At 43.0% G+C, this 23,721-nt stretch overlaps 1 protein-coding gene across 1 annotated transcript in view; it reads left to right on the top strand.

Moving 5' to 3' along the window:
* Window positions 1-23,721, top strand: part of JPH2 (junctophilin 2) — a 138,743-nt gene that overhangs the window by 113,834 nt on the left and 1,188 nt on the right. The window contains exons 3-5 of the mRNA XM_083147008.1: window positions 11,808-11,926; window positions 16,657-17,510; window positions 20,162-20,251. Of these exons, the coding sequence (XP_083003134.1) occupies window positions 11,808-11,926; window positions 16,657-17,510; window positions 20,162-20,242 (1,054 nt within the window). The 3' untranslated portion in view covers window positions 20,243-20,251. The remainder of the gene's footprint in view (window positions 1-11,807; window positions 11,927-16,656; window positions 17,511-20,161; window positions 20,252-23,721) is intronic.

Below are 23,721 nucleotides of genomic sequence, written 5' to 3'. Positions count from 1 at the left end.
TGCCTTCTACTACATACTCCACAGCATTTCCCTGTTTTGCTCTCAGGCCTCTGATTTAATTCTTGATTAATAAAAGCATTCTATGGTGTTGTATAGTTAATTAAACTGCCAAACCGATATGCCACTGATGTGCCACAATGTTTTGTGGATGTGCTATATTCTTTTAACCTGCTGTGTGTTTGTCCCACTGCTCTGTTGCTCAGTTTAGCAAGCAAGTCTTTGGTCAATATTAAAGAGCAATATTGAGAGCTGTGAGGTGGTCAGTATTGACTGTAAATGACTGGAAAATAATGTTATTGAGGGTAATAATACTGTAGGAACAAAATCTGTCCCAAAGCACATGATTCTAGCTGTTTTTTTTTTATCTAGATCCAAAACCAAAACAGTTGTTTGCAGTTTGTGGGTCCATACACATGCCTACTTTATATAGACTTTAAAAAGAAACCTTTCCAAAATCTTTCATCATGGAACACTTCTTGATAGCGGAGGGCATAAGGAGTAGGGATGGGTTTGTAGGGGCTGTATTTTGTCTGATGGCACTTACATTCATACAGTATTTAGTGATCAAACAAAGGTATAGTAATCAGTTGCCGGACTCTGTCTGTTGTTTCATTGTCATGTATTTGTGTTAATAGAAATGTAAAGGATTTTCTGGCCTTGAGTTTACTTAAGTTTTGTGAACACCGTGTGATTTTGGTCATCAATTTTGACTATATAGTCAAAATCAATAACAAGTTATTAAAAATTGCCGGGTCCTGCGGGCTGTTGATATCCAGTCAATATTGGTGGCCGCAACATGGCACCATGAGTACACAGCTTTATTAGACATATATATAGATACTGTATATTGAAAATGTTTTCTGTGATAATTCTAGATGCATTATAATGCAGGACAAAATTCATTGAGTATTTGATTTTAACAAATTTACTTTAAAAGTAGAAATTAGTGATATTCTGTGCAGTTTGAAATACTTGACTGGACAAGCCATTTGTAGAGTGTGGTGTAATCACCTTGGTATACACGTGAAACTCAAAAAATGTGAATATTGTGCAAAAGTTCATTTATTTCAGTAATTCAACTTAAAAGGTAACACTAATATATTATATAGACTCGTTTGACATGAATTTTAATAATAATTACAGAATTGTGCGCCCTCTGAAAAGTACAATCATGCATATGTATTTAGCACTTGGTTTGGGTCCCTTTTGTATGAATTACTGCCTCAAAGTGGAGTCGCATGGATGCTATCAGCCTCAGTCTCATGTCCCTCATCTTTCTCTTGGCAATGCCCCATAGATTATCTATGGGGTTCAGGTCAGGCGAGTTTGCTGGCCAATCCAACACAGTAATCTCATGGTCATTGAACCAGGTTTTGGCAGAAGTCGGCATTCCCATATAGCTTGTCTGCTGAAGGAAGCATGTAGGGCTCTAAAATGTCCTTGTAGATGGCTGCAATGACATGGCTTCCCAAATCAATACAGACTGTGAAAACTTCACACTGGACTTTGCAAATTGTGTGCCTCCTTGCTTGTAATGAGTAGATATATAATATAATAGTTTTCCACAAAATTTTGCACCTCCAGCCAAGAGTTTCTACCCCCCCGTTCCGTGAATGGGGGGGGGAGTTGGAACTGTGAGAGGAGAGAAACCGAAGAGGGTAGCCTGGGGGACGGGGGACACAGGGTTTGGGGCAGTGACGGGTGCCGTGAATATGGAGGAGGGTTTGGATCTGTGAGGGGAGAGAGAAGGCAGGAGAGGGTATGCTGTGTGGGGGAGGGGAGTCACGGGTGCCGCGAATAGGGGAGGTTGGAGCTGTGAGGGCATTTGTGCTATGGGAAAGAAAGAAGAAAGGATGCAAGGGGGAGAGGTAACAGGACTGGAGTGACAGGAAGGAGAGAGAGGACTGCCACTCACTGTTTCACTCTCCACAGCTCTTTTGTGTGGGTGAAGGACGGTGACTGAAGGAGCTCTGAGCCTCGAACAGGTGACACAGCAGCACTGCTTCTAGCTTCTAACTCAGAAAGTCAGCAGCAGACAGGCTCTGTTGGCCAAGGAAGGGGCAGCTACCTACAACCCCACGGTGCTTGGCCAGCCTATTCTACATATGCATATCCTGCTCCGCCCCGTCACCTCTGGAAGGAGGCACACTGCTATACCCCAGGCTGTGATTCCGGTCTCCCAGCATCACAGACCTGACGCTCCCGGTAGACTTCGCCGGTGCTGGCTCCCCCAAGCCACTGCGGGGTCAGCGGACCCATTGTCATGCCACTGCACCTGTATATGTTTTTGATTTATGCACAAAAACGGTCACTTGAGACAAATGAAATAAGAAAATCAGCTTCACTGACAGTGTCTGATCTCTTTGCCAGTATCCTTGCAGTGTCCTTTTCAAGATAATTGTGCGTTTAGAAAAAGCTTCTCAATTCTTTCTGGATTGTAGTAAATGCAGTATAAAACCAGCAACATATATCGTGTCTGTTTCCTTTTGCATATGAGAAGTGTAAATCTATATATCTTTATCTAGATCCAATTACAGCAGTTTAGCAAGATAATAAAATACTGCTGAGTGACAAAGCAGAGAAAAGGAAGACATAAATATATATATATTATATTTTCTATCACACATGTCCATGTGTTTGATTAGTATGGAAGGTGTAAGAATAAAAAATGACATTAAAGAATATAACTGAAATTTTGCTTTTCAGTTCTTGCATCCAGTCTTTTGCATAATGTCTCTTTCTTAGTATGACTTGTTTATGAATGTGCAAAAATAGATTCCCACAATGCACATGGCGTTTCCTGAGGTGATCTGGCTATTTTATGCAGATGCCACCATTTGTACAGGCAATGAATAGATGCATGCCTAATGTTGCTAATGGTTGTGAGATCACAAAGGTTGCTTCCTCTGATGAGTGAAACTGAGGAGGTGAGATGTTCTTCTTTTTATGAATCAACACACAAAAATGTTAACTTATTTTAAATAAAAATAATGAAATCTATTTAATAGCTCATATGTATATTTAGCATTAATGGAACTGATAGTGCAGATATACTGCATGATACAGAATTTGCAGTGGCCAGCGATCAGCTAAACGCCACCCCACTAAAGTGAAATCCCGACATTTATGTAATCGCTGTGCGAATAGATGTGTACGGCTGCAAATCTTTTTGCAATGAGTGAATATGTCCAAATCCATTTGTAAGCCGGACACCATCTAATTATTTCCCCACTGGTCACCACTGATCACAGGCTCCGTGTAGCCAGAGACTTACTCAGTAGCTGCAATGAAATTAGACTGATTGAGGCCAGAGCTGATCAGAGCAGCAATGATCAGGTCTGAATCGGGCCCATTGTTTGTCCCTTGCACTGAGCATCTGAACAGCCGGAGAGTCTAGAACAGCAATTCAGTATGTTAGCACTTACATCCTACAGCTGGTGTCAGGGGTGTAACTAGATATTTGTAAGCCCCATACCAAAAGTTTGTAAGGGCCCCTATACTGTATATCAACCAATGGTGATAAATGTATATAACACATGTAACTTACACAGGTAAGGTGGGCCCCTCTTAGCTGTGGCACCCATAGCAACTGCATCCCCTGCCCCCTGGGCCGGATTAAGCTTTTGGGGGTCCCGGGATCACTTTAGACAGGGGGATCCCTCCCACTTGTCATTACTGGCCGCAAACTGCACGGGAGAATATTACACTGTCAAATGGGTCAATGGGTAACTGCAGGGTTGCCGACTTTCAAATTCTCCTCTCCGGGAGAAGCCCAGAGAGGAGATTTTCATTACCCGGGGGGGGGGGGGACTTGACTGTGATGTCATTAAGCCCCGCCCCCATTACGGGAAATAGTCTAAATCACTGATCTCCATGGAGGGGGCGGGGCTAAAATGACATGAGTGTGTCATTTTAGCTCCGCCCCCTCCCCTGAGACCCGCGGATTGCAGCATTTAAATGCCGCGATCGGGGGGCTCAGTGGGGCCGGGAGGGAGACCCGGTTTTCGGGAGACTCCCGGTAATTCCAGGAGGGTCGGCAACCCTGGGTAACTGCAAGGGGGTAGGGGGAATTAATATAAACATAAATATTTAGAAAATACTACATGAAAAGCCTGTATTTGTCCCTCTGTTCATTACTCTGTAGAAGCCCTGACAGGCTCAGTGCTGCATCTAATTAAAAACCCTCCCATGATGAGGCCGCTGCTGTCCTCCATGGGCCTGAGAAGCATATGATGAGCTCCACTGAGCAGAGCTCAGCACAAGCCTCTTAGCCTCTGACCTCTTGTGCAAAGTCTCATGGGACTTAATCAACTCCAAGTAATGCACTGCACACTTGTGCAGTCAGTGTGCCTTGGCTCCCGATGCTCAGCACCATTAATCATTGTCACATTGGCAGATAGGCAAAGCTGCAGCACTACCCCACTGCCATGCACAAAACCTTTAGCTAAAAAAATTTTTTAAATACATGCCAAACACAAGGTGCTCCTAGATAGAGGGGGGCCCAGGTGTACTGACCCCTTGAGCCCCCCCCCCATCCCTTAATCCGCCCCTGCCTGCCCCTGTGGTAATTACGCCCTTGGCTGGTGTGACTGACCCAGCAACACAATAAGTTAGGACTTATTTTCCTACAGCTGAAGAGACTCTCCCAGCAATGTAGTTAGCATTACTATACTATAGACTGGCCCATTTTCGATCAGCCACGGAAATAAAAGTCCGTTTAGACTGACTTTTATTACTGAAGAGGAAAAAAATTATTTAATGGTCCGCAACCATCGAATGATTTCTCTCCCATTTGGCTGCATACGAGGATACTGTGTGTGTTCGAGTACACATCCCCTCGCATGCGGTCATTTGGTAGGGCGGTGGGTGGTACTTACCCTGTTCGTTAGGCTGCAAATATACGCTGCCTAGCAAACAGGTCAGATTCAAATCGGCCTGTAAGTTAGCACTTACTATCCTACAGACTGGCCCAGCAACACAGTAAGTTAGTACTTACTATTCTATAGATTGGCCCAGCCATGCAGTGCACTTACTATCCTACAGACTGGCCCAGCAACACAGTAAGTTACTGTAGCACTTACTATTCTATAGATTGGCCCAGCCATGCAGTAAGTTAGCAGTTACTATCCTACAGGGTCCGGTATGATATGCCGGCAGTTGGAATCCTTGCGGTCGAAATACCGACGGCGGAATCCGGACCACCGCAATGCCAACAAGGGTGAGCCGTGGATCGCCCCCCCTTGTGGGCTTGCTGCGCTCACCACGCAGCGGGCACGGTGCCTCACTACGCTCGGCACACTATTTTATTCTCCCTCTATGGGTTGTCATGGACACCCATAGAGGGACAAAGTGCCAGCATTGCGGCGGTCGGGATTCTGGCATCGGTATTTCGACCGCCGGGATTCCGACCGCCGGCATATTGACCGCATCCCATCCTACAGCATGATAGACTGGCCCAGCAATGCAGTAAGTAGGCTCTTACATCTGACAGCTGGAAAGACTGGCTCAGCAATGCATTAGCTTACTTTAGCTCAGTGAGCTACAAAATAATTCACATAAATTACAGAAATAAAGGATTTTTTTTTTTGCTTCAAAGGAGATGTATTTAGCATTGGTCTGACATAATTATTCCACTGGCACAAACAAAGTAGAAAGGTATTTTTTTGTGTGTGAAGTAAACAGTAAAAAAAATACAACTTTTTCAAGGCAGATTAAATTGTTCTAAATCCGTCTCTCTTATATATTGATTTATTTCAGTATCCCGGCAATGTCCCTTTCAATTTAATGTTATATTTATTATAAGTGTGTGTTTAGAAAACCTTATCAGTTTCTTCCTGAATTGTACGAAATGCAGCTGTTCTCTATGTAATCAGAATTGTGTCTGGATCCCCTTCTTGTCTGTCTCCTCTTGCCTTATGAGAAGTCTACATCTATATAGGCCTACTTTTTTCAAGATCTAATGACAGCAATTTAACAAGGTAATAACATAATGGCGAGTGATATATACAGAACAAAGAAAACATAGACATAAATGTATTTTCTATTTATTTATTAACAATTTCTTATATAGCGTAGCAAATTTCGTTGTGCTTTACAATAGTAGACAGTAATACAACGAACTGAGTATTTACAGACAGTCAAAGGTATGAGGGCCCTGCCTACAAGCTTCCAAACTATCTGGGATGGTGCTATGGGCAACCAATCAGATACTGGGCCCGATGCATTAAGCTTTAAAAGTGATAAAATGGAGAGTAATAAACAACCAGCCAATCAGCTCCTGTCTGACATTTTTCAAACACAGCTTGTTACATAGCAGGTAGGAAGTGATTGGATGGCTGTTTATCACTCTCCATTTTATCACCTTTGAAACATAGTGCATCTGTCCCACTATCTATTATCTTTTAGAAAGTGCTAAATATACAAGTAGTAGATGCTCATTGGTTTCCCATAGCAACATCTCATGTGAAATACAGCTCCCATCTTAGTACATTTTCCCCTATATCTCCTACTATACACATGTATTTGGTATTTGCTATGGTAACATCTCCACTTTACACTTTTAGAAGCTTAAATAAACGTGCCCGTAACAGTCAAGTTAGTTAGTTTTAGATGCTAACTAAAGGTCCATACACACTGGGCGATTATGCCCAGTGTGTATGGTGCATGATGATTGGGAAAATGTTTCCCCCTGTCCAGCCATTTTCCCCGGGGGTGGACAGCTTTCCATAGCAGGTAATACCAGCAGATGAGTGGCAGCCAGCAGTGATGATGCGGGAGCGCGCAACAGCGCTCACCGCACATCGCTGCCCCGTACACACTGGCCGGCTTTCATGCTGAAAGCTGCTCAGACGAGAAAACTGAGCCACAAAAAAAATACTGAAAAGCCCTTGGCGCAGGTATTTTGGTCCCCTCTTATCATCTCTTATTGGTTGTACCCAAAAAAGAAAGAAAAGATAGAACCGCAATAGTGTAATACAGTATAAACTTTTGCAGTATATATTGTGTTCAATATTTCATAATGGTCAAGACTCGTACCCTTAAATTAAGCCTACTTTTCAGGGTAGACTACATTCACTTTCTTAGGGGGCGGTAACGTCCCCAACAGGTCTTGTACAACTCCAATCCTCGTTGTCCCATGTAAATAAAATAAAAGAGCTGGTATGGTGAAGTACCGCTTTTTATTCACAAAATATTTACAATAAAAACAAGATAAGTAACAGCTGACTCTCACCGAGTGATGTGGTCTACACAAAGGAAGTAGACATAAAAGCAGATGTTGATCACAACAAACAGGCGTCCCTGGAAGCTGGTCACCCGGGTCAGTCAGTCAGTCACCTTGCCCTCTGCACCACCTACTTTCAAGGTATGCAGGGGAAAGGTGCTTGGACCCATAGTTATACCTCTATCAAGATCATCCTATCAAGCTAATCCCGGATTCCCCAAGGTAATGTATCTCCCCAATAATTCCGTATTTTACTTAATGCTGTATACACGCTATTCTAATCGTGGTAAAATTCTCCCACGACTGCACTTCCGGCTTCCGGTATCCACCCGGAATCGGAAGTGATGTATGCGGTCCACGCGATACTCATCGTGGCGACTTCCGGTTTTCGGTATTACCCGGAGCTGGATATGATGTAAGCGGTCCATCTCTGTTGTCCATAGGCACAGTTCCGGCTTCCTGCCAGATATGCCATAAGCGGTCCATCTTACGCTGTTTTGCGTATCAGCGGTTCTTTTCGTCAACTTCCTGGTTCCATCTCTCACATGGGGCCTTATTCTAGTTCACTCTTTCTGAAAAAATCCTTCTTAGATGGACAAAACCATGTGCACTGCAGGTGGGGCAGATGTTACTTGTGCAGAGAGAATTAGATTTGGGTGGGGTTTTACTTCAAAGTGAGATCTATGTTGCAGTGTAAAAATAAAGCAGTCAGTATTTTCCCTGCACAGAAACAAAATAACTCACCCAAATCTAATTCTCTCTGCACATTTTACATCTTCCCCCTGCAGTGAACATGGTTTTGTCCATCTAAGAAGGATTTTGTCAGAAAGAGTGAACTAGAATAAGGCCCATAGTCCCGGAAGTTGTCTTCTGAAATTCGCAAGATATCATATTTGCGTTCCATGTGACCCATAGGCTTCCGTATTCCATTATTTTGACCAATGGGGTTTTACCAAAAGTGTCTTGTGCATAAGAGTTCATCCTCCGTATTATTCAAGAGGTACATATTGGGAAAATAAATAGATAAAAAATACAATTAATAACTTATATTAAAAGAATACAAGCTAAAATAACCAGTAGGTAAATCACATAAACCACTTTACCTCGAAGTCTTTATTGAGACCATTTGGAGCTAGAGTGTGATAATTAAAAATCAGAATCATTTCACTTTTTGCTAGGGATGCAGTAGGATTTTCCTTAAAACATAAAAATTCTTTATAAAATCGGGATAACATTGGTGTTTCAATTTAAAGTGCATAAAAGTGCATGTGTTTCAAGACCCTTCCTAATATTTCTGATATGTTCAGAAATCCTAACTTTAAAAGACCTACTAGTTCTCCCAATGTAAAATAAATTACATTGGCACTCTATCCAATAGATGACATTAGTCGAGTGACAGGTCAGAAATTCCTTGATTATATGTTTCTTCTCATTGATCAGAATTTCAGTAATTTTGGGTCCGAAATTATTTTTGACAAATGTTTTTGAATTATTCTCTTTACCTCACGGTGCTGAGCAGAATTGTGAAGGCCCGTTTAAACCTCCCATTCTGACTTGTTTTATTATTTGTTTGGACAAGTAAACTTTCTTGTTCCATGTCTTGTATTTGAAGTAAGGCATTACCAACTTTTTCTGGGTTATATCCGCTTTTTAAAAAGCGTTCTTTCATTTCCCCAGCTTGTTCTTGAAACACAGAATTGTCGGTACAATTCCTCTTGAGCCGTCTGAACTGGCCTATCGGTATAGAGTCCAGCCACCTATCTTGATGGCAGCTGTTTCTATTAATATATGCCTGGGAGTCCGTTGGCTTTATGTAATTTTTTGTTTTGATTAAATTATTCTCCACATATATTAAAACATCAAGAAAGCTTACTTGCTCTTGGCTTATCTCAAAAGTTAACTTAATGCCTTTTTCATTTTCATTCAGATATTGACAAAATAAGTCTAAACCTTCCCTATCCCATCTCCAGACAAAGAGGATGTCGTCAATATACCTTCGCCAGGACATCAGGTTTGTCCCATATGGGTGGTGGGACCAGATGGTTTCGGTCTCCCACTCATCCATAAAAATGTTGGGCAAACCTGGTGCCCATGGCAGTCCCCCTTTTCTGAACATAAAATTCCTCCTTAAAAATAAAATAATTATTTTGTAAAATAAATTCTATACCTTCAACAAGGAAATTTTGGAGTTTTTGACTAATTTCTGAGGTGGACATGGTCTTTTTCACTGCTTGAACGCCTTGTAAATGGCTTATCATTGAAAACTGAGCGGCTTTCACATGAAAGTCGCCCAGTGTGTACGGGGCTTAGGTCACCTGAGCTCAAGTATGTCTAACCAGGACTTGAGAACCATGGTTGGTATCTCCACCTATAGAAAGTAGCATTTACTGAATTAAAAAAATGATATGAGAATAGTCCTATAACTGACCTGTTATATTATCCAGTTCTTTCATCAAGAGTTATGTGGCATGTTTTCACAATAATTCTGAATGTGCAAAAAATGCATCATCACAATGTACAAGTACATGCCATTTTGAACATCTTGTGCTTACATTTATGGACCTATGTGTTTATGCCACCTTATTATGTCATTTGAGAGGGTGCAATACAGTAGGTTAGAAATTAGGGGGACATTCTGATCTATTCGTTCGGGCGCATGTGCAAGTCCACTGTGCAAATGGCTGTGGCGGCTACAATGTCGCTGGGTCATTCGTACAGAGTGGTGCAGGGTCATGTGGATGGGGGGACACCCAGCGTTTCATGGGCGTCCCCATTAAAATGCTGGGCGTTTCCATGGGATCGTGGGCTCGAGGAGGTGTGCTGATTGCAGGCAGCTGACGTCATGTGACTGTCTTCGGCCATATTCCCGCAAATATAAGTCAGTTGCCGGCTTACTTAATTTTGGGAGAGCAGATGCGAGGGGATGTGTATTCATGACACATTCCCGCAAAGTTGCAAGGGTATATGGTGGCAGGGGTAGTGATTCAGTGGGCAGCAGAGCAGGCCCTCTGGGGCTCGGTAGCTTAATGGCCTAAGGAAGGTTAATGATCAACAGCCACCCTGGGCCAAATGTAATAGGGTGTTAGAATCAAAAAGTGAGATATTTTGTGTGTTCCCATTTTTTTTTAAATGCCAATCATTTGCACTGAAAAACCAAGTTGATTTGGGGTATTTTAAGGCCACGGAAAAAGGGGAAGACCAGCAGTAAGATGGCTTGATACAATCACAACAACAATGGACACTCCATGGCCAAACCTAGGATTTTCATCACCTTGGGCAATTTAGTAATTTAGCTCTGATACATACTGTACCCTCATTCCTGCATGCACGTATGGGTATCACATTAGGCACCTGGGGCATACAACTCCCCAGACCCCCCTAGTTGCAGCCCTGACCACTCTAACAACACTGAGCCACATGACTGTAGACTAAAATTTGTTCATGGCAGCTATCCATAGGATCACTTATCTACTATTAAATAAGTGTGCTTCGTCTACACCAGGGGTGGCCAAACCGGTCCTCAAGAGCTGCCATCTACTCATATTTTGTCTAATAATATCTGTATATAAAATGAATAACCAGAGCTTCCCTCAATTGCTTCAAATGCAGTTTACTAGTATTGAGAAAAAGACTGTTTAGGAGAAATGATTCAATGGTCACCAAACATTGAATGATTTATTCTGCCTTCGCAAATACAAGTCAGTGAAAACTGACTTTTAGTTGCGTGTGCCTGGACAAAGACGGAGTGGGCGGCTAGGGTCCTGCCTGTCTGCGTACCCATGGGAATGGCCAGAATTTTCATAGGGATGCCCATAAAATGCTGGCTGTTCCCATGGGTGATCCCCATCCTTACCGCCATCTGCGCCCGCTCCTCCCTCCCTGCTGCAAACAGTCTAGGAGAGCCCGTTAGCTTTTGGGATTTGCACATGCGACCATCGGGGCAGGGGCCGAGTTCGGATCACTATGAGTGTTTGTTTTCTGTGCAGGGTAAATACTGGCTGCTTTATTTATTACACTGCACCCAAGTCTAACTCTCTCAGCACATCTGCCCCACCTGCAGTGCACATGGATTTATCCATTAGCAAACCAAATGTGCATTGAGAGCGAACCTGAATCACCTTGAGTTAATGAGAAGCACATGCATGTTTGGAACAAACTACAATCATTTGAAACATAGAAACGTAGAATGTTACAGCAGCAGGGGAGGCACACACACAGTTAAAAAACCAAATAGGGAAGCCACACCCACTACCACCAACTGCCATTCCAAACAGACTCACTGGCAGTTGGTGTGGCTCTCCTAGTTTAATTTTGGACCGTGCTGTAGCTCCTCCTCTTTAGCCACCACTGGATGGCAGTTACAGTAGGAGCCAGGGGCACACGAGATGCCCCGTGGCTACGGTCCTTTCTCCGCCGCTCTGACATGGGCCCCTTCAATAGTGTGTTATGGGTCTTTTTTGGCACACTAATACTTGGGTTTATTTTGAAGCATCTCAGGTACATTTTCATATGAACAACAATTAAATAAAAATAATTCTGCTCTTCTAAAAAAATATATATATACAGTATTTATTTTTTCCTTCAGGACAACTCATGCTAAAGCCAAATCAGAAGGAGCTGAACAAGCAGCCCAAGCGGCAAATAATGAATCCAGTTTTTCAAGAACGATGGCAAGAGAACTCTCTCCAGACTTTTATCAGCCAGGTACATGTTATCAGTCACCCTAATTAACTAGAGGTAGATGTTCCCACTATCTTCATGTAGACATGGCATTGAGCAGGCAATCAGATATGACATGTGTATTACAATTCTGTAATATGGTCATACTGTAGTGATGAAATGATAATACTGACACAGTGCAGTCTGCCATCATCATCTGTCTGTATTTTTCCTTCAGTGACTACTGTACTTCTCATGTACAAACAATATGTTTTATTTACTCTCTGCTTTTGTTGTGTCTCTGTTACCCGTCCATTGTGCTATGAACAGATGTTTTAATTTGTATCTTAGCACCTTTACGAACAATTACACAAACACTGCATGGTCACTGCAATCATCAGCTAAAAGGGTAAAGACATTATTGTACCTGTCAAAGGCTTTGTTCTCAGCTGTAATTCTGTCACATGATGCTTGTCATTTACCTTTTGTTCTGCTACTGACTTGAAACTCAGTGTAATAGAATCCCATCATGTGGAGGCTGAAACAAAGCATTTGTTGGATGATTCAGAAGTACATTATGGCTCTTCCATCATTCACATCTGCTGGGTTCTAGTATACTGGGTATGTGTCATTGGGTCGGTCAATGTAAGGTTTACATGCATTGGGTTGACCACTGAAGGTCGACATGGCTTAGGTTGACATGTGAGTATGTGGACATGCCTAAGGTTGACATGGTTGGAAGGTCCACACAAGCAGTAGGTCAACAATTTCTAGGTCAGGGTTGCCGACGTCTCTCGAAAATCGGGTCCCCCCTCCCGGCTCCCGGAAGGGTGGGCAACCCTCCCGGATTAAGGGGGCACCCCCGCTGTCCCCCGGATCGGGGCATTAAAATGCCGCAATCCTCGGGTCTCAGAGGAGGGGCGGAGCTAAAATGACACAACGCGTCATTTTAGCCCCGCCCCCTCCATGGAGATCCGGAGCTAAAATGACACAACGCGTCATTTTAGCCCCGCCCCCTCCATGGAGATCCGCAAATTTACTGGTTTTGCATCATGGGGGCGGGGCTTAGTGATGTCACGCTTAAGCCCCGCCCCCTGAACGGCTGCTGGGAAACTCTCCTCTCCGGGCTTCTCCCGGAGAGGAGAATAACAAAGTCGGCAACCCTGTTCTAGGTTGATAGTCAAAGCGTCGACATGGGCTTTTCACTCTTTTGTCCCGAATGTTGACATGGTCGATATGGACACCGTTTAAGTGTACCGCATCACACTGTTCTATTCTCCCTCCATGCCCTAATGGATGGTAGGGCATGAAATACCGCCTGTTGGCACATGTCTTCTCCAAAAAAATAAGTGAATAACAAATGTTGACCCCTTGACTCTCAACCTAATGCTTGTGTTGACATTCTAAACATGTTGACCCAAGCCATGTCGACCTTGACCCAAGCCATGTCGACCTTATATGTGTTGACCTAACAACCGTATACCCTAGTATAATGCTTTACAGTGATTAGGTCGACACCTGAAAAGGGTCGACATACACTAGGTCAACATTGACAGGCCAACACAAGCAAAAGCTCTACATGTAAATGGTTGACACATGAAACATTCCACATAAGGTTTTCACATTTCTTTGGTGCCTATGTAAACATATGTAGACATGGACAAGGTATTAGTGCATTGCGTCCACACACCATGGCTTGCTGCGCTTGCAGTGCTTCAGGCTCGGTAACTCACTGCGCTTGGCAAACTATTCTATTCTTCCTCTATGCCCACTGTGATGGTAAGGAATGGAAAGAAAATCATGAAAAACTCACTTGTTAATGCTTAATATATTTGGCCTTTATTACAGATGTGCAGTAGTGTCACTTACCCCTTCCACACCCAGTGTGGTGGCTGCTAAACACAGAGCGTTGCTTAACAGGACGTGAGTGTGGCTTTGCGAAAGAGGGTGTATACCAACCCCATTTCTGCTGGGGTCTGGGTAATGTGGCCTGCCCCGGAGACTGTTTGCATTGCTGGCTCCTACACTGAGGGCGGGATGTATTAATATACATCGCCGCCCTTCGCCATGCCCCCGCCGCGATGCCAGTGCATATGTACTAACATAAGCAGCTGGCATCGCGGTGCGGTGAAGGAGAATCCCCACGGTACCTGTACTGTGGTCTGCGGGGGGTCTCCGTCACCTCCCAGCCGCCTGCTTCTCCCCTGCAGCCGGGACAACTCAGTGTGGCTGTCCCTGGCGCCTCCCCCCCCCTGCAGCTGGAAGGACGTCCGGCTGCATTGCTAGGGGGAGGAAGGGCTTACCTTCCGGGGTCCAGTAGGACCTGTAAGAAGGTAAGCCCAAGGGAGGGGGTTTGGCGAGGTGGCGGGGTTGTGGCGGAGGTGGCGAAAAGAAGCCCATAGGCTTCTATAGGGTATCGCCACCCGAAGGTGGCGATACCCTTCCCGGCGATATCGGTGTGGCCGGGTAATAGTACATAGGAAAATGCGGTAAAACTGGGGTTTTACCACATTTTCATTTTAGTACATCTCGCCCTGAGACAGAAGCTGGCTACTGCACTTACTGTTACAGTGCAGCACAGGGCTCCTGCCACTAAGCAGAAGCTGGCACTTGGTGCTACCCTTGTGATGTCACTGAAAATGTGTCCTGCTACTGCCTTGCAGCATTTGCCTCTGATGCCCATGAATTGTGGGAGCACTATGCCGCATGAAGCTGGATCCATTTCCAGCCATGGCCTTCCCATAGAAGCAAATGAATCTCAGGAGCTGGCAGTGCTGCTGTGTACACTATACATTACATATGATTAATTCCACACATTTCATCAGTAAATGTACAGTATATAGTTTCAATTTAAGTTAAAAAATTAGATCTTTTTAGATTTTAACAATAAAAAAGGTCATTTTAGGTATTGACACTCAGATTATGGGCCTTATTCTGGTTGGAGCGGCCGGGCCGTACGCGGACGTCCCGGTGTTTTTTATGATCTGCGCATGCGTACATTCGCTAATGCGCAGGCGCGACCACTCCACAACGCTTACGGACGGGTCTCTACGTGCGAAAAAACCTATACGCGAGTGTACGGGCATTGGGGGCGGCATAGGGGCGTGATGAGGGGAGCGGCCGAAATAATGAGGGAAAATGGGCGTAAATATGGGCGTACACGGGGGTGTGCACCAAAAATGAGCGGTGCTACTACCGCACGATCGCCTACAGCACCGTTCATTTCGGACACAAAACAGGCGGCCGCCAACCGCCATCTCAAACCACCCCTACAGATACCGCATGCCAGCGTGCGCCTGGGTTTGCTAATTTACGCTGCTTACTACCAAACACATACACCTGAATGTAATAACCAATGCTGCAGTCTATTAAGTCCAAACCATGATTTCACTACCTGCAAGCCACACACAGCACTCAAACACATTGGAAGCTTATCTTTCCATACTTCTCTACATTTAAAGGTTTGTTTAATTTAAGGTAAGAATCTTTTTAAGACCTGCTTATATATGCTAAGGTAGGTATTTGTTAAACAGTTAGACACATTCACTACGTGCTTTCATAGACTTTACACAGTAGCACACTCAATCTACACAAGTCGACATGTGTCAACGTGTTCACTCTAATACAAACATAGGTTTTGTATTTATGATACAATAACATAAACCACATCTAACACCTACAAAGGATGTTTCAGCAATGTTTTAAGCCCATGCCCACTATTTTGCACATTAATTAATTCAATCAATTAATTAATTTTCATTATTATAGTTGAAAGGCAAGATTTGCAGGTCCATATATGTGAAGGGTATGTCAGCGCACACGGACGTACGCTCACTCTCACGAGCGGTGACATAAGCTGACCTTTCTATTGAAAACTATAGGGACCCGTCCGTGCAAGCTGGCGTACGCTCAGATAGCCGCAAGAAGTCGGTGGGAAGACGGACGAGAGACGTCCGTAAACGGTGGTGTACGCTCAATTGTACGCCAGTTGTCGGAGTGTAAGGGCTGGCCCGTCCATGTACGTTGGCGTACGCACATTTGTACGCCACTCCCCTTCGACGTTGTTTCTGGCCGTACGTATGCGGCTGAGTTGTGGGTGGACTTAACCCCAACGGCCGCGTGCGGATAGCGTACGTTATTAGCGAACGTACGCACGTTTGGCCGCTCCGATCAGAATAAGGCCCTATGTCCTTTTAGTTGCTAACACCCAGATTAGGTCATTAAGCATGATATTCTCTGGCACATAAAACATTGAAGGACATTAAAATTGTGAGTGTAATGGCAAAGTGTTAGAACCTAAGAATCCTGGTCTTATTACTGTGTGATCGCTGAACAATGAAATATGGCATGTCTCCCTCTATCACTGTACTACTGTGTTTTAGAAGTTGCTTCCTTGTAAATTTGAAAGAGCTACATCCAGTACTTCCAACATATAATCCAACATACTGTAATTAGATATGAGTAAATGTTCTTGTACTGTACAATGAGTTTTGCTATTTTGCTAATTTAAGAAGGTTCAGTAATACTGTTCTGTGCTGCATTTATAGCCTGTAAACAGAGCCATGATGATGATGATGGTCAGTTCATTATGTCCTGTTGTTATGGTAGGGTAGAGCAGTTATGTCCAAGTCCTACATGAGAAATGTGCAATATTTTGTGACCAATTGCTTAATAAGGACAGTAATAACTAACATTTCCAAAACAGTGCTGCAAAAAACGAATCATACTATTGATCTCTTGTACCAATCTTATTCTCTTATTTTGTTTATTTCTAGGTCCAGAATACATAAAGAGAAAAATGCTTCAGGAGATTTTAGAAAATGCTGAACCCATGGAGTTGAAAGAACAAGCGAATGTGACCAATGAAGAGCCACCTCCAGCAACACCTCCAGAAAGTCCTCCAATACAAGACAAGCTAACTGATGATGTTTCCCCTGTACGAACCCCCTCACCTCCTGTGGCTGCAACACCTCCAGATGCTAAGAGACTTAAAACTAGCTTTCACGCAAGTACATCAAAGCCAAGTAACCAAGCGTTATCTGCAGACGTAAACAGGAAATATGAAAACCAAATGAAACCACTTCAACGGTTAGACAAAAAATTAGCTGAAAAAGATGTGGAGTTTCATAAGGGCTATCACAGCTATGCTGTTCGGACCTCACCTGTGACTCCTCCACTTGACTATGAGGAAAAAGCATTCCCATCTCCCAAAGCACCAACTGAGACGAGTACTCCGGATTTAAAGGAGGAAAAAAAGGCTATTTTACCTTCTGAAAGAGTCCAGGAACATAAGACAGCTATAGAGCCTGCTAAAAAAGTTAAACAAATTGAAGATGAAAAGGCCGATGCAAAAGTCGATAAACCAAGTGTAGAAGTCAAAAGTGAGACCAAGATAGTCCAGAAATCTGAGCCGAAAACTATCCAGAAAACTGAACCAAAGGTTGTTCAGAAGCCAATGCCATCAAAACCAGAGCCCAAAGCAGTGACAAAAGCTGTCACTCAAAAACCTGAACCCAAAGCTGGAGTCAAGACTGAGCCGAAGGCATTAGCCAAATTTGAAACTAAAAGCCTTGTTAAAAAGGGTGCGCAAGCTGTGCCTGCTGCAACAGTAGAAGAGGAAACTGAAGAGGTAATAGCTGTTTAATCTACAGTTTATTTAGGTTTATTAAGGTTTAATCTACAGTTTATTAAGTTTATTCCTTATGGACTCCCAAGTGTCATACAGTATATACACCATAAATGTTCTAGAATAAGAATAAATACTTTAATGGCTTGCTAATATATATGAACAAATATGTGCAAAATAATGAACAGACTTGGCGGTAGGTTTACTAAAGTCCTAAAACACACAAGTAGTTATGTTGCCCATAGCCACCAATCAGAGTTCGTCTATCATTTCCTAGAATGCAAAAGAGAAATTATACCTAGAATCTAATTGGTTACTATGGGAAACGCCACCACTTTTCTGCTCACTGGTTTTCTGCACATTAGCCACATACCTTTATTATTAGTATTGCCACTTGCACCTGCTCTTTGCTAGGTGTAAGAGATCCCCAGAAACAAACTTTCCATATTCACAACTCAGAATACAGTAGCACAGAATAGCTACAGGCCTATGACACTTTCATAACACTCCATGAGAAAGATCACCATGGATGCCACCCAGTTGTCATCCAGTAATGCCCATTTCATACAAAGAAGGATCCAGTTGACTCTGAATTGGATAAACACAAAAAGTGTGTCATTTCTCTCCACTGTATACCCTGAGGCCCAAATCTTGCTATTTGGATCCATAAAAAGTGAAGCATGTGATTCAGAATCAGCCCATTAGAGGCCTGGGTACAAGTAAGGTAATCCACTTACCTTTTAACATCAAACCTTTACAGAGGTTGGACACTTTTGACAAACCTTTCTGTATCTTGAAACACTGTATAGAACCTTGATGGCTGACCTTGACACTCCAGCTGTTGGTGAACTACACATCCCAGCATGCTCTGCATCAGATTTACCAGGCCAAAATAGCAAAACTAAAGCAGAGCATGCTGGGATGTGTAGTTCAACAACAGCTTGAGTGTCAAGGTTAGCCATCAATGGTATATAAAATAGGATGTAGTCATGCACCACAGTAATCTAAACAAGAGAGGAATCTCTCAATGCTTGGTTTAGGCCAGGAATGTCCAAACTATGGTCCTCCAGCTGTTGTGAAACAACACATCCCAGCAGGCCTTGCCACAGTTTTAGCAATCCCTAATAGCAAAACTGTGGCAAGGCATGATGGGACAAGTAGTTTCACAACAGCTGGAGGGCCAGAGTTTGGACATGTCTGGTTTAGGCTATCCATAAAGAATCTATAGTGCATTATGTAACCTCTATCAAGCTATGTACAGTATGACTATTCCGTATGCTTAAACTAGCTATTAATCTCAATTAAAAGGGTTCTGGATGTTCCAGAACCCATGAACCCAGAATCCATGTAAACATCTATGTTTCCACACCCCTTGCTAGAAGTCTTGTAAATCAGCACCTCCTTTACACTTCCCTCTAATCAACGGAAATCCAGCAAATTAGTGCCACCAGCAACTCTTGTGGGGAGGCCACATCAGAGGTCTTGCAAATTGGCACTTCCCACCTCCCAGATGTCCCAAAACTTGCTGAAGAATACCTGGCACCTTCACCCCCTCGATGGATGAGAAATTCCCACAGATTAACTCTTAAAGGATAGCAGTAGGTTGGAAGAAATATGTGGAAGCAAGGTATAGAGGGAATTAAAAGAGATGGAGGGGGGGGGGGGTAGTAATAGTAGGGAGATAGGGTGATAAGAAAATAGATCCAATGAAATATGGTGGGGAGAGGGGGATAATTAGGAATAGGAGGAGGGGGAGAGGAGGGTGATATTAGTAGGAGCAGAGAGAAATGGGAGAAAGCGGAGAAAGACATGGGAGGAAGAGGGGGAGAGATGGGAAGAAGTGAAAGAGATAAATGGGAGCAATAGGGTAGATGGGGAGAGATAGATGGAAGGAAGTAGAGGAGAAAGATTCAGTAGGACGCAGATAGATTGATAGATAGATAGATGTGGGCCCGAAATGTATGACTGTACTGATAACAGAGCGCAGGGAGTTGTCATTTGTATCACCATCATCATAGAAAGAGGCTCTTCAATATTCAGTTAGTGAAGTTGAAGAATTTATTTTTATGGGAGTGAACAGAAATTTACTCACAATCTTTAAATATGGATGTACATGTCTTTCTTACAGGAAATTGTATCTGCAACTAAAATAAGATCTTCGTGGTATTTTTGTTGTGATTTAATTTTAACTTCCTCTGCATGAAGGAGGGTTCATGAAAGCTTGTACCTATGTATTATTTAACCAGTTGGTTTGCCTGCTTAGCGAATAGTTAGATCCGTTTGTGAGGTATTGCGATCTCTGTGTTGCATAATTTCAGCTAAAATCTCACAATTATTTGGTACCACTGAATTCTCTTGTGGGTCAGCTGGAGACCTCACACACCTATGTAGAGCCATTGTTAAACATGATATTCCTTGCCTACTAGATTTCATTTTTTATCTGGTAAAGTATAATAGAGCCATACACTGTACATTACATTGTAGTACAAATGTACAGTATGTTTGTGTTTAGGGCACTAGTAGTGCCCTAAACACACTAGAGTAGAAACATAACTTAGATGTTATCTAGAGGTTGGAAAGGTTGTCTACACAGAGATGGTAAATTCATTTCAGGATGATCAAAGCAAGTGACTTTTGTGTGTTCTGCATTTCAGAGACCCGATACAATCATGATATGCATGGTAATACTATTGAATATTGGCCTGTCCATCCTATTCGTACATCTACTGACATGAAGAATTAGAGTAAGTATTGATGCAAATTGAAACAATGTTCCCCCTTGCATATGTCTGATCATTTTGACTTTGAGGTTTTTTTTAAATAAACTTCCACTATAATAATTTTTCAAGAGAATGTTATATTACTTATATAAAAAAAGAACTTCAGTCTTCCAACTTTCTTTTGTGTAAATCCACATTTCACACCTTCATCCATCAAATACAGTAATAGGATTATAGTGAATCTCCCTGGGATTCCTATCATTTAATCATTTACACATGGTTACATAAGGGGTTATTTTGGTTCACTCTTTCTGACAAATTCCTTCTTAGATGGACAAAACCATTTGCACTGCAGGTGGGGCAGATGTTACTTATGCAGAGAGAATTAGATTTGGGTGGGGTTTTACTTCAAAGTGAGCTATATATTGCAGTGTAAAAATAAAGCAGTCAGTATTTACCCTGCACAGAAACAAAATAACTCCCCCAAATCTAATTCTCTCTGCACATTTTACATCTGCCCCCCTGCAGTGCACATGGTTTTGCCCATCTAAGAAGGATTTTGTCAAAAAGAGTGAACTAGAATAAGGCCCATAGTTACATAGTAGATCAGGCTGAATAAAGACTTGCGTCCATCTACTTCAACCTAGGTTTATAATAGCTTATCCCATGTTGTATATTATGTTCTGATATTTTTAAAGACCGATTATGTTTCTTAATTCTACCCATGGATGTTTTTAATCAATAAATGCTTATCCAACCTTATTTTAAACAAATTTATTGTGTCTGCCAACACCACTTTTCCAGGAAGAGAGTTTCAAAGTTTAACTGCTCTTACCGTAAAGATTTTTTTTCTTCTAGAGGAACAAAATCTTTTTTCTTTTAATCTAAACTCGTGCCCTCGTGTCCTAGATTCCTTTCTAGAAGAAAAAAGGGAGTTTGACAGTTCCTTATATTAGCTCCTGATATATTTGTACATGTTGAGCATGTCCTCCCTTAAACGTCTAACATAAGAATTTCCTGCTTGACATCTGGAGAATATTTACAATTTTTACAGAGTGGTGGCTGGCAGTGATTCATCTACTCCAGTTTTTTAACCCCGATCCTCAGGATAATTACCAGTTCTCATTTTCCGGAAAACTTAGAAGGTGCACAGTGTGTTATCAACTGTCACATTCTAAAGATCTACGTGTAACCTGGAAAACAGGAACAATTTGGAGTACTTGTGTGAGAACCCCTGATATTGGCCCTTATTCTGGTCGGCTCGCTATATTGAGCGACTGTGTATGCGCATAAGCATTTATGCGCATGTGCAGCCGCTTGGTGTAAGGGGGTGTGGTGATCTGCTTGTTTGCCGTCCAATTCACACTTAGCAGTGCGGGCGGGGGCATGGGCTGGCGGGGATGTGCTGCGCCCATGGGAACGCCCAGTGTTTCATGGGTGTTCCCATGTAAATGGACCGATGATGCGGGTGCGGGGGTCGGACAGCTGATGTCAGCTGCCCGTCCATTTCCCATACAGGGTGCCTGCAGATGTATGACACCAGAGAGTGCGTGAGAAGGAGGGTGATGTCATATGGGCAGCGTTTAAACCACACACACAGCTGTGAATGTTGCAGCTTTGCATGTGGATCAGAATAAGGTCCATAGTCCAATAAACAACAATGTCATGAGCTTACAATATAAGGGAGGAGGAAGAGGGAGAAACAAAAGTTGAAATATCTTTTTATTTATGGCTGTGGTTGACAGAGATGAAACAATATCCAAGATATTTGAGATAGAAGCAGTCACAAGGTAATGTATATTACATGATAATAATAGAAGACTGCCAACTCACAATTTTGTTTCAATTACAACATGATCCTATGTGTTTTTGCCCGATCACAGGTCCATTTTTGTCAGCTAAAAATGGCCGCAAATTTGATACTGCAATAATAATTATTGATCATTAATTACGATATCCGTCTATTTTTATTAGCTGAAATGGCATTGAGGCTAATAGGATATCGCCCATAGATAACATACAGAATATGCATGCCGCATATCATTATAAACGGCAGTAGCATCTGATTTTACCTGGAAAAAGTGTAAAGCCCCCCATACACGGTCCGTTCATCGGATCTGTTCTGTGCTTAAACAGCACACATTGTATCGGATCGCATCCCTTGTGCATGCATTGTGCATGCACTGCGATCCGATACGATGATTACCTAGTACAAAAAGTATGTGCAGGACATACTTTTTGTACCGTACTATGTGATGTGCGGGAGCGCGCATCGCATAGTACAGAACGGAGCCGGTCCACAACGGACCGTGTATGGGCTCCTTAACACTTACATGTATAGTACATGAACTGTTTTGAAAGATCAAAGTATATTTAGCATTTTTCAGGGTACAGATAATGAAAAACGTTTATTTGTTACAAAATTTCTGTAATTGTGTACTTGTATTTGATTTTCAACATTTCTGAATACAACTAACACCCCCCCCCCCCCAAAAAAAAAAAAATCAAACAAACAAACAAACAAAATGCTCTAATTATGTTTGACTTGATAGAGCTGTTTTGTGTCTAACTTTCTCACAATGGCCCTTATTCTGATTGACGCGGACTTTACCGCATACTTTCGGATCGCGTGTTTACGGCGTCTGCGCATGCGTGGAGAACGCAACGCGCATGTGCCACGCCTTGACTCGGTACCAGTTCGGCCAGATCCCGTCCAGAACTGTTCACCGCTATCATTCGGGAAATAGGGGCGTATTATGGGCGTCATGCGGAATGACACATGGGCGTAGTTTCAAAGTGGGCAAAACGGGGCGGAAACATGGGCGGACACGGGGGAGTACACTTATGTTGGGGGGCGTACATTCGGAAACCACTCCGAATGCACGCGATCAAAAAGGGCAGAAATGTGCGGTGTCCACAAGTGTACTATTGCTTTGCGGACACCACTCGTTCATGCGCTAGGCGAACGTACGCCTAATGACTACAACCATTAACACCTGAACCCAATAGAATCTACTCCTTTACTCATTACTCACTAATAGGACGCTTGTCAGTGCTTTAATTGAAACCATTGCACTTCAATTGCTGTAAGGGTTAATGTGTGCAATGCATGTGTTAGGCATGCTTGTAAGGATATATTGGCATCTAATTGATTCCAATTCAAAATAAGAAGTTTTTTATGAGGATAGGTAATTGAATAAGTGGGTCATGTGATGTATAGCAGAAGATACTTCATAGTGGGTTGTTTGGCGTAAATACTCCGCTTACGTGCGGTAGCACCGCTTGGCTCCCGTTCGGATGCGGTATTCCCGAGCATACTCTGTAATACTCTGTAATACCGTGCCGAATCGGAGTGTTTCTCCCGCACACGCATGCTTTGTATGTCGTCCGTAAACACGCCCTGTTCTTAAAGAGTGAGTCCGTCCGAATGCGGAGGACACGTGGGCGTTTCTACGGACGATGGCCGCACGCGGCAAAACACCGTGGCGTGCGGA

The sequence above is a fragment of the Crinia signifera genome, chromosome 6 (assembly GCF_055691185.1).
Source record: "Crinia signifera chromosome 6, ASM5569118v1, whole genome shotgun sequence".
Lineage (NCBI taxonomy): Eukaryota > Metazoa > Chordata > Amphibia > Anura > Myobatrachidae > Crinia > Crinia signifera.
Note: the sequence above shows the minus strand (reverse complement) of the source record. Positions and strands in the feature narration are given on the sequence as shown.